The sequence below is a fragment of the Lampetra fluviatilis genome, chromosome 39, assembly GCF_964198595.1.
Source record: "Lampetra fluviatilis chromosome 39, kcLamFluv1.1, whole genome shotgun sequence".
NCBI classification, from domain to species: Eukaryota; Metazoa; Chordata; class Hyperoartia; order Petromyzontiformes; family Petromyzontidae; genus Lampetra; species Lampetra fluviatilis.
Window position 1 is genome coordinate 9787128 of NC_136313.1, and position 12324 is coordinate 9799451.

At 52.3% G+C, this 12324-nt stretch overlaps 1 protein-coding gene across 1 annotated transcript in view; it reads right to left on the reverse strand.

Moving 5' to 3' along the window:
• Positions 1-6288: 6288 nt before the first annotated feature.
• FBN2 (fibrillin 2) overlaps positions 6289-12324 on the reverse strand; it is a 128088-nt gene continuing 122052 nt past the window's right edge. The window contains exons 61-65 of the mRNA XM_078874680.1: positions 11093-11221; positions 9987-10106; positions 8305-8542; positions 7851-8052; positions 6289-7544 (exon numbers count right to left, since the gene is read on the reverse strand). Coding sequence (XP_078730806.1) covers positions 7131-7544; positions 7851-8052; positions 8305-8542; positions 9987-10106; positions 11093-11221 — 1103 coding nt within the window. The 3' untranslated portion in view covers positions 6289-7130. The remainder of the gene's footprint in view (positions 7545-7850; positions 8053-8304; positions 8543-9986; positions 10107-11092; positions 11222-12324) is intronic.

Here is a 12324-nt window from a genome sequence, read left to right on the forward strand (position 1 = left end):
ATATTTCTGTTCATTATTTGAGTGTTGTGAAAAGTGATGTAGGTGTATATTGTTTTAGGTTAAGAGTAGAGTTTTAATGACCAAAATAATAAAAATCTATTAATGATAAAATTTATTCCGATTCACGACGTCGTTTTACGCGTTTTTTTTAAAGAACGCATCCCTTTCGTAAATAGAGTACACCCCGTATCGGAAAAGAAACTCGTAGCCCCCACAAAACTCTCCGCCGTGCCGTTCAGTGGCCGATCCAACCGCCCCACTCCCCATACCGTCCGAGTCGGGGTTTGGAGTGGATTCCAGTCGGGGCTGCGGGACTTCAGAGCTGTGTTGGCGTGGGATGTTGAGGTCCCGTGTCAGTGCAAAGGCTTCGCTGGGCTCAGAGCCAGTTGGTGTTCGTTTCGGGGAATGTCTCCCCTCTGCGGGCGTCTGTAGGTACAAGCGTGGGCTAGGGCAGGAAGCCCACTCGAGCTGTAGTTGGGTCTCAGTGCTCCGGGAGGTGGTGCTCACGGCTGCCCGGAGGTGGGCGTCTCACCAGGTTTGTCAGACGACTGCTGAGCCGGGTTGAGCAGCACGGTACAGGAGGTGCCATGAAGCGGGTACCTTGGGCGAGTGACGCATTGCGTGGCTGTCCCTGGCTCAGCTGCCCCAGGTGGGGCCCGGCAATTTCCCCACGAGGTTCACAACCTCGCCTTGACCTTTGACCCCGTGTTACTGGTAGGTGCTGGCCGGTCGGTGAGCGTACGGTCAAGAGCGATGGCAGGGTGTTTTTGGTGTTTAGACCGTGGGTAAATAATAATAATAAGTGGCTTGGCCACAGGACCGGACAGGAAGGTGAGGTCTGACCTTCGACTCGTTACCGGTGGACGGCCGAAGCGGCGACAATCTTCGCAGCGTTTGGTGGGAGCCTCCCCATTTCCCGACCTTATCCCTTACAGAGAACGTAGGGTGTGCAGTGAGTGGCTTTTGTCTTCTTCATCTTCTCCCAGTGACCCGGAGTTTATTGAGCCAGGCGAGCCAGGCCCATGCCGTCAGCACGTGCGACGGACCCGTGGACTTTGTGGGGGGCAGGTGACTGCAGTGCCGGATGATCATCGTAGCAAAAGTCGCTACAAATGTAGCTACGGGCCCCGCACTTTCAACGGCCCTGCGCTAAATGCTTTCAAGCTATCAATTTCGGTTCAGTGATTCTGCACTTGCTCTATTACTATAGTACTATACCGCCCTCAACTTTTATGAACGACTGGGTGTTTAAGGTTAGCGATTTGTCGTATTAGCTGGCTGTATATCAAATGAAAAAATACAATCACTTTACTGTTCAAGTTAAAAATTAGTGTTTTAATATTTATGGTTTTATTTTATTTAGGGCCCCTTTATAACATGTGCTACAGGCCCCGCACTAGCTTAGTCCGGCACGGGGTCACTGGGGTCTCTGTTTTAAGGGGACCGGTCCGAGGACCGTTCCCCGAGCAGCGAACAAGGCCGGAACAGCACACACGAGGGCGTTAGTAGCCAACGCCCCCACCTCGGCCGCCTTTGTCTCCCCCAGTGCTGATGATTACGCACCGCACCGGGTACTCGCTTAAGGCTGAGTAGACCTCGGGGAGGCCCCAGGACCGGTTCAGATCATCGTCACTGGTGTTGGCCGTGAGCGGGAATAGAACTCGGGTTTGTCGGGTTCGTTTGCGTACGCGGCGCGCTAACCACTGTGCCACCGCTCCCCACACACAGAGAGACACACACTCGCCTGGTCATATGCGTCATTAGATCACAAACAACAGACCCCATTTGGTCGATTATCGACTGTAACGAACAAGGCATTGTTTCCTCCCAGACACGTGCTCACTCTGTCCAGTCTTGCAAACGCATGTTTCATGATCTAATGAACGAAGAGCTATTTTTCGATTTAAAGCTTTCGTGACTGCAGGGATTCATATTCTTGGTTCTTTCGGTAAAGTCACGTATAAGGGAAATAATAAAATAATAAGAGCTATTGTATGTGACTAGGAAAACAACAATAGCTGTTGAGATAATGGTAACCAGCTGCAATGAGGCTGCTGACTGCAAGCAGCTCCGCTCATTGGGTCATGTTCACGATGCCTCGGGCTTCCTTCTTGATGAAGCCAATGTGTGTCTGTCTTGTCTTACAATTTAAATACAACGCAGTTTTCTTTCGCTCGAGGAGGGTGGCTGGAGATTTAATTCAATACATGTGCAGATGTCTTGTGACCCCCCCCAAAATTAATTGACCCCTAACATTGAAATAAACCTCACTTTGAAAGAAAAAGGTTTTACAGAATTAAATGGGGGGTCACAATATATCTGGACCGCCATGTATCGTAGAATTCTGTACCAAATCTGATAGTTTTTTACCCTTTAATGTAACTTAAATAGTAGCGTTAGTATACAAATGAAATCATAAACGAACGAAAGGAGGTGGAGTCAGGGATGTGATGCATGGAGAGACGAGCGTGGAGCGGGAAGAGAAGGGAGAGGAGAGAGAATGGGGAAATCGGAAGTAAAAGGATGGCAAATTCCCGTGTTGTTAGTCAGTGGCGGCTGGTGACATTACTACGAGATGGGGCTGTCGTGAGTGACCTCTGAAAAGACGTTCTCATGAAGAACCTCCTCGTCATCTTATTGGCCTTCCCGTGATGCAACTGTCTTGTCTACCAATAATCAATACGAAACTAAACAACAAAGCACTCCAATGCTTGTCCCCGTGACCCACAAGTCCACACTACACAGCACCTTTGACACAGCCTTCAGGTGCGTGCAGGCCGCGAGCGCCTCTTTTACCATCGCCCTGAAGAGGTCTCAAGCGGCGTGGCTGCAATGCAGTGAATGAAGGGGGACATCTCTCACTCGGGACGCCTTCACAGCCGCCCCGAGACCTCCCAGAGGCACAAATCAGACTGTGGTGTGGCAGCGGTTTCTAATATGAACAACTTAAAATGTTATCTTTAGGAGGCAATTCACGTTGAAAGAATCATGATTTTAAAAAATGTAACACAACAAAACAATTTATAGAAAAGTATTTTTAATAGGACAATCATTTCTCATCTCCAGCTGCTTGGTGGGGCAGCGCCCCAACGCCCCTAGTGGACGAACCACGCCTGATGTTGAACTTCTTTCGCTCCGTACGTAGCCAACAATGCTAATCGGAGATGCGGGAATGGAGAAACGGCAGCGCGGGGAGCCAGGAGCGACGAAGATGGGGAGGAAGAGGCGGCACGAAGGCCTTGGCGCTGCTGCACGGAGAGGCCGGCATCTGTTTTCACAGTGGGCGGGGAGGAGAGGGGAGAGGGTCAGAGTGGGCGTGGCCACAAACGTCACGTGATTTACGGGGAGGCTTGAGATGATTCAGATATAGAGAGAGATCAGTTTGTTTGAATTATAATTTTGAAATCATAATAAAGCCATTGGTTGGACAACAGGTTGCTCCACACAATTTTTATTGTACAAAAAAAAATCAGTTTTCATTTTAAACCGGATACAAAAAAATGTCAATAATGTAAATGTAAAAATCCCACATTTTTATAAATCCTCAGGCCCTCCCTCAATGCTGGTAATCCTTCATAACGCGATGACTTCATAAAAGTAGCTCAAGTTTAAACAGATTATTTTTTCACATATCGAGAATTTGTCAAACACAAATAATGGACTGGTGGCGAGGTCAAGGAGGTCACGGAGGTCACAGAGGTCACGTCTCCAATGTTGCTGTACGTCACGTAAGACTGTGCCACTTTAAAGGAACAAACTCAACATTTAAATATGACGACGATGATGATGATGCTGCTGCTGGCACGCTCAGTCACGTTAGACCCGTGAAGGGTTAACATCTATCGATCCTGGGCGACCACTGACCGACTTACAGCCAACATCACCCAGCCCTCCCACCCACCTCCCCGTTAAAGCTCAAGAGAAGATACAATGAGACGTATTCGACATTTCACTTTGTACATTATATCAAATTGTAGTAACAAAAACCGTCTATGAATTGTAAAACAAACACAAAATAACGATGCATATTTCAACCGCTGTTAATCACCGTGATGGGGAGTGGGGGGCGAGTGAAATATACTGCCGACAAAATTGCTGTTGTGGGTTTCGGCATTCAGCTCAAGATTGCAACCTTGTAAGCTTCACCCTCAACAAATTTCATCGTTTAAAAATAAAAAATAAACATATAGAGGTCTGTGATCTATACCTGACCAAGCTATAAAGAAGATCCTACTAACAGAAGTCTGTGTTTTTTTCTATGAGACACAATGCTACAATTATAAAAATACAAAAACATTAAATAATAATAAATCTGAAAAGTCACAACACCTAATATAAAGCATTATGAATTACCACAGTGAATGCTTTAAAAACAATAACCCCCCCCCCCCCCATCACTAATAATCGTGGTGTCAAATTCAAGGCTTTCCCAACAAAGGATAATTCATTCCCAGCCTCATCAGCAGTGCGCTGGCAGTCGGCGCAAACCGGCCGACAACCCCCCACAGTGACATCTTTGCCGAGACGAGCCGTGGACGGGTTTGGCTGAGGAGGCAAGACTCGCGGATTCTTCAGCTCGACCAGGAGAAGACACGCGGCCACCGCGACGAGGGGAGGAACGCCTCACGAAGGTTTCGCGGGAACGCCTGACGTCACCGCCGGTGCAGGAAAATCCGATGGGAAAAAAAAAATCTGATTTTGAAAACCTGGGCCTTTCCTTAAAAGGGAGTCTTTAAGACTTAGCGGCGAAGGATGTCCTGGCGAGACAATTTTTATCCGACACGCCGCGATGTATTAATTTCGTTTTGTTTCCCCGCAACAGGTCTTCTCTCAAACAGCCAACGCGTGCTTGGGTCCGCCCCAGCAAAAGCCACCGCTAGCACCATAAATTGCGACGCGTGTGACGACAACACACTGAGCACCGATTGCAAGAGAAGGAAAATAAAATCCGTCACGTCCACGACCGTTACGTGCCGAGTTGAAGCCCCGACGATGGATCGCGCGAGCGCGCTGAGTTCACGAGGTAGGGGCTCTATCACCAGCCACATTCCTCGAGCTGCGCGCCAACTATTTAATCGCTTGCGGCACGAGAGGGCGCGTGTTCTTTTGTGTGGTTTTTTCAGAAGCGCTGCTGCTGCAGCTCCACACGTTGCAGGCAGTGATTCTAAAAAGGTAGCAAGAAACCCCATAGCAGCCTCATCGCCACCGCGGGCACCCGTATGAGAAGCAATGCTTGCCAATTAAAGCCATTTTAAAAGGTATATCTTCCTTCTTCATAGTTTCCTATCATCCAATCACTTTCGGATGTATTACCAAGCTCATGTCCTATTGGGAGGACACGAAAGTTTTTGTCTGAACATTAGCAGATGTGGAGCGTCAGCAGATTTGGAAACGGCACGTGTTGCATGTATTCTTGTGGATAAAATAAACCAAAAGTGGCCATGTAAATATGGTGCGTGTTGCGAATCGTAGCGTCATTTCGACAAGACAAGGGGGGTGGGGGCGGGCATTTAAATTTCAGGCGATACGCCGATTGGTTGCCACATTAAAACTCGCGCGGTTGGGAAGCAAGTCGGAGATTCCGGCTGAACAAGTCGGAGATCGAGTCACATTGGGCTGTTCACCAACTCCGGGAATCGTGAACGGAGTTGGCCAGTGAAACCCGACTGCCCTCAACGTGCCGTAACTACCACGCAACTACCACGCAACTACCACGTAACTACCACGCAACTACCACGTGCGGGCAATGTCAAGCGGTAAGTTGGCGAGCGTCGCTGTTGGGCGGACTATCTCCCTGCTGTCGTTGGTACTCGGTGATCTGAATGACGTGTTTCTCCGTGACAGCGCTCGCCGCTGTGCGACGGCAAACGCAACGATAGCTCAACGCTCGGTGCAATTGCATTTTGAAAGCTTTCCCTTTCATATTTATGCCGCTTTCTGTAAAAAATTTTTTTTTATGGGTTATATAATTAAGCCTCGGATTATAATTCAGGACTCGCGCCAATCTGACGACTCGGGTTGGTGTGTTTATATGCGAATGGCGACGGTCGCCAGTACGCCGAGGTAAATTTTTTTTGGCGAACGAGGTGAAGTGTTAACGTGCGCTAAAGTCACACGGATAAATGATTCCATTAAAATTATAATTAGGTATATTAATATTATCTTGGTAAATTAATTGGCGCCGTGGAAGCTGTCGTCAGCGCTGCAATTAAAAACGTTCACGACCACTTGGAAGCATTGAGCCAATTGCATTTCATTGTTTGCGTCTTGCCAAAAGGGCCCCCCGAGATATCAAATAACATTTCGTGGTGAAAGGGGTGAGAAAGCTGCTGTGAGAAACTTTGTGTTGAAGTCATTTGGTAGCATTCAATAAATATACGTTTTTAATGACTACAGTAATAACACCAGTGTTATTAACACTTCAGCGTAACCGTCCATGGCATTAAAATACCAGAGAGCCCAATTTATTTAAATGCTCAGTGATCGGTTGCATAAAACACTCCAAGGGACATTTCTGTCCTTAATTTCGACATTTCAAGCAACAGGAGTTGAGGCTTAATTCGAGGACTACAAACTGTGAGAGTGCCTGGAGATTTTTTTCTGTTCTCGTGGTAATTTGTCGGTAACAACAAACGCAACGGATGACCTATGACCCATGACAGCCGCTCGTGGCCCTGAGAATTTCACACTCACAGCGGCGTGGGGTGAATTTAGCGCTGCACTTGGGGGAAAATTTTCAAAAATCTCCATAATTTCACTTTTTTTTTTTACTTTGGCATTATTCATGATAACTTCGACATAATTACAGTGCGAAAAGTCCATTGGAACCTTCCTAAACAAAAGGAATACGACGACAGAACCGGGAGTGTGTTTCATTTACAAAACGTCAAAACTATCTTCATATTTCATTTGAAACAATTCCACACAAATCACCAACAATGGCCGCGACGACGATCTACCCTCCCCGACCCTCACCACGTCGACCTCCGTGGGCGCGCACCAACGAACGCCGGCCCGCCCGCTCCGCTTACACGCACGCGCAGGCCTAGTACACGCGCGGGCCTAGTACACGCGCGGGCCTAATACACGCGCGGGCCTAATACACGCGCGGGCCTAGTACACGCGTGAGCCTAGTAGACGTCTATGTTCAGTTTGATGCGCAGCGCGGCGCCGTGCTCGCCCAGCAGGTAATCCGCGTCGTGCTGCCGCTCCATGCGCCGCATCTCGGCGCGCTTGAACGTCGGCAGGCCCACGATCTCGAGCGCGTACGGCCCGCGCCGCAGCTCGCCGGCACCCCTCCGCCTCGCGTGCTGGTCCTTGCCGGCACCGGCGACCTGCAGCCAGGCGCCGTTCTCCTTGGGCTGCAGACGGAAGGCGCGCGAGCCGGGCCCCCGCGACACCACGGCGTAGCGCACGTGGCGGTTGAGGGTGGCGAGCGCCGGGGTGAACCGCAGCAAGGGCTCGCCCGGACGGAGGGCCGAAGCGTTGAGGCGCAGCGTCACGGGTGCGTCCAGATCCACGCTCGCCAGGCTCATGGGCTCCAGCTGCGAGCACGGGATAAGGAAGGGGGGAGTGGGGTGGGGACGGAGGTGGGATGAGATGGTGGCTCAGGGGAGCTAACACTGTCGGAGTATTAAGGTACAGGGTGTCTGAGTTTCAGCCACCCTTGTCAAAATCACGTTCTGAGGCACAGCAAGGTGCTGGTCTCAGCTAGGTCAATAGTGCACATTAAAACGGCCGTAGTATAAAATTATTTTTCTGCTACATTCGGCGTATTTCCAGCTCCGAGGACGAACATCTCCGAGTGCCGCGTGTCGGCGCGCGCAACGTGCGCGGTGCGCGAGGCTGACCTCCCCGCCGGTGCCGTTGGCGCTGCGCCGCAGCCTCCCCGCCTTGCCGTAGCCATTGACCTTGCACTCGTAGCATGCCTCGTGCGACAGCGCGTCCTCGGAGCCCTCCGGCGCCTCCACCAGCTCCGCCCCGTCAAACTCCTCCAGGCCCTCGTCGCCGCCGCCGTTGACCTGGGCGAAGCCTAGGCCTGTGAGGCAGTGCCTGCGCACGGGCGCGGCGGGCGGGGGGGGGGGGCGGGGGCGGGGTGAGAAATGGTGGAAGCGTAGAGGCTCGAGAGCGAGCGGGTTGAGTCGTCGCGCTCGTGTCCTGGCGAGCTCTCGCACCGGCGGCGACTCGCGCGAATCCGCGTGGGTTTACTCCGAGCCCGCCTCGATTTACTCCGCCACGTGCATTTACACGCGAACGCGAACGCCTCGTCCGCGCTAGGCCCGTACCCCGACGAGAACCACTCACCCCTGGCCGGCGCGGTAGTATCCGTTGGGACAACCGCACAGGTAACCGCCCTCGGTGTTGGAGCAGCCGTAGTTGCAGGGCGCGTGCGAGCCGGAGCACTCGTTGACGTCCTGGCAGCCGCTGCCGACGCCGTGCTGGTCGAAGGCGAACCCGGAGGGGCACAGGCACTTGTAGCTACCCAGCGTGTTGTGGCACGACGCGGAGCCGCACAGCTGCCGGTTGGCGCACTCGTTCTCATCTGCATGGTTCACAGCGCGGGGAGGTGAGCAGGGGAGGTGAGCAGGGGAGGGGCGAACACGCAGAGTGGCGGCGTCATGGTGGCGGCGCTGGCCCCCAGGCTCCAGTCTTGGATCGTATTTAGTTGGGTTTATACCGATGGTTGCAGCGCCGCAGTGGCGAGATGTTAACTACCTCGCCTGGTGCACAAGAGATCGTGGGTTCGAACCCGATCCTGACGCCTGCTCTATATTTGGAGTCTGCATTTTTTCCCTGCGGTCGCGTGGATTTTTCTCCGGGTTCCACTGTTTTTTCCCTCCACATTTAGAATCAACGTCACGCATTTGAGAGTATTTGGGCTGCTCTAAATTTCCACGTGATCAGCCACTTCGTTGAGCTTTCATTTGTGGCCCGGTCACAACTGAAAAAGAGCTACGTAGCTCAGTGGGCCTTACCTGGTAAAATAAAAATTAGTTTTAGTTTAGTGGCTTCAATAGCTTCGTGATAATGTGTGAGAGTTGGCAAAGGCTTGGAAAGGCCTTCATCCAGCAGTGGATAGCTCATGGCTGATGATGGTAATCATGACGATGACGAACAGCACGATGTAAGTGGATTTGTTTGGGTTGGGGGGATTTTATGCTGACATCCTAGATTTTCACCGATGATGCTTGATGTAGTTTCACTACATTTGGTTATGAGAATTGTTATAGCTATATTATTATTGTTCTTCAATTTAGAGGTGAGCCGAAATAATAATGAAAGGATCGTTAAACGCTTGTGCACCACGTGGCAAGTTAATGTGCGTGGCTGTATCGGGTGGTGGAGATTTTGCCAATCATTAAGTAGTGGCCATAACCAAACATATAACATGAACATCATGAGAATGACGTCAACTTGTAACACGCCACGCAGTATTCACTCACTCTTGTAGAGAGGGAGGCGCGAGACGGAACCACATACAAGCGTGAAGACAGCCACGCGATGAGCCGGTGCCAACAATCTCCCAAGCTCTGCGGTCTTCTATATATGAACCTGTAATCGGCCAATGAATGAGTGTTTACATGTGCGAGGAAACCTGGAGCACCCGGAGAAAACCCAGGCGTGCGAGGGGGAAACACTCGATCCCAAACAGACGGAACGGGCGGGAGTCCACATTTGTGCCGCACCACCACCGCCTTCTCCTGGCGTGCCAGGGCAGGGCACCTCCTCGACGCCCACGGCAAGGGAAGTTTTGCACAACGTTCGCGCGGCAGTCCACCGACCCTCGTGTTGAGCCCTTGCCGACGACACGTGCTCCGCGCGATCCGCAGTGCGGGGTTACAGGCCACGTGCCAAGTCGTCGTCGCCGCCAGGAAGCATTTACTTTGAAAGCCCCAAGAACGGCGGGGCTAGACGAGGCGACGGCGGTACGCGGACGTGGCGCGGGAAGCGGGGGGGGTGGTGCTTGGCGTGACTGCAGCACCCACCGATGCACTGGTTCCACTGGTAGTGCTGCAGGTATCCCTGCGGGCAGGAGCAGCGGTAGCCGCCCAGCATGTTCTGGCAGCCGTGCTGGCACCGGTGGCTGCCGTCGCATTCGTTGACGTCTGTAGAAAGAAACGGATCGCATTGCGAGCGCGGGGTTTTTTTTTTCGTCTTTGTGTGTGTGTGTTTCACAGCCGTCGTCGGCGTCACAGAGATGATATGTCCCGCACGGATCTCTCGCGGGAGCGCTGCAACACCCTTCGCGATGTGAGAACGGCCCACGAGAGTGGATATAGAGCTACCTGCAGGTGACCACATGGGGTCCATACGCAGTAGAGGGCAGCACTTACTCTAGTTGCTCTGCCATAAGAGAGTGAGGTTCGTCGCTTGACAGCCAAACAGATATTTTAAATCTCAAAGCTGGAATTCAGCCAAATAAAGCGCAGGACCAAATTTAACGTGATGGGGTTTTTGTTTGTTCTTGTCCAGCCATTGATTTATGGATTGAGCCCACTCATTTGAGGCTGAGTCGACCTAGGGGAGGCCTAGGACCGGTTCAAATATTCACCGACTATTATTGGTCTTGAGCGAGAATCAAACTCGGGTGGCCATGTTCGCAGCGAAGCGCACTAACCATTGCACCCCGCTCCCGACGCATCGAAATACACCCACGCACACATGCATCGCGAGCACGCAAATGACACGCGTGGCTTTCACCGAAACTTATCCAGCTGCTGTTTTCCCAGTTGCCGAGTACACACCGGGCGCATTAACAACTCTGACGCTGCACTACAGGGGTGCAGCGAGGCAGGGAATGACACCGCAGGTCTCGCACGCCAGCGCAGACCTTATCTCTATTCTCATTTTGTATTTATACAGCGCCTTCGATCGATGAGCCTCACGTAATAAAAAAAAATGGTACGAAAAAAAAGCCACGATTTAGATGGCAGGGTGCGTGCAAGGGATGAGGATTGGGTGATCACGACAGAGGGGTGAGTAGGGGTTGGGAAGGGTAGGGGAGAGGTCACGGTAGAGGGGTGAGTAGGGGAGGGGAGGGAAGTGAATGGGCAATGGAGAAGAGCCGAGCTGTGGAGTGCCGCTGACTGACCTTCACAGTTGACCCCAGTGCCATCGATGGAGAAGCCGTGCTGACACTCGCAGGAGAAGCTACCCGGAGAGTTCTGGCACATTCCTCGTGCGCCGCACAGACTCGGCTGGGAGACGCACTCGTTGTTGTCTGAGTGGAACGGACACGCGGGGTTACATAGGTGTGTGTGTGTCCGCGTGTGTCCGTGTACCTATGTCGACCGGACGTGGTGCTGGCCACCCACCGCTTTGTGTGCCGTGCCGACCTTCAGAGATGCTACTGACTAACAGAGCTTGCCCGAACAGTCTGGTAAGGCTATATGGGGTGTCATTGTGTTTTGTCTTGCGTACCTATGTGGGGAGCAGTGGTGCAATGGTTAGCGCGCTGCGCTACAAACCCTGCCACTCGAGTTTGATTCTCGCTAACGGCAAATATCGGTGGTGTGTATCTTAACCGGTCCTGGGCCTCCCCTAGGTCAACTCATGTCTTAATTGAGTAGCTGGTGCGGTGTCATCAGCATTGGGGAAACAAAGGCGGCCGGGCGTGGTGCTGGCAACCCATCCCCCTCGTGTGCCGTGCCCGGCCTTCATAGGTGCTGCTCGCTAACAGCACTTGCCCCAACAGTGTTAGAAGAGGCTAGATGGGAGAGCTTTGACTTGATGTACCTCTGTGTGTGTCTGAGTGTCTGTGCCCTTGCTACCCCAGTGACCTGCGTTCAATTCCGGGTCTTGCACGGCCATCGGTAGCCAGCTGGTATCCAATTGCTTCGGTTAACTTAGCCTGAAAAAGTGTGTTAACATCAGCACTATGGACAAAGACATCAAGGCATGAGTCTGGTCACAATACACGCTTGTGTATTTACACTCAAAATATCTTAATGAAATGAGGACCGCAGAGCTTGGGAAACCTTTGGCACCGGCTCACCGTCTAGCTGCTGCCTCTCCCGCTTCTCCGCAATCCCCCTGGGCAACAGCGAGAGATGCGGTTTGCAGGAACGTCGGCGACGCAACGCGCTAAACTAAATGTCGGCATTGTTATATTTTCCTCGCCGGCGTTAACGGGCGCTCGCCAACAGCCCGTTTGGCGTGGCCCACGCCGCTTCCGCGCGAGCTCCAAACAGAAACGCCGCCGTCGCCTCTCGCGTCACACCAACTCTCGTCTGGGGACCGGGGCGCTGTGGGGGGGTAGGGGGCTTTGAGGGGTGGGGGGGTAGAGGAGTGCGGGGGGGTGCGGGGGGGTGGGGGGGGGGTGCT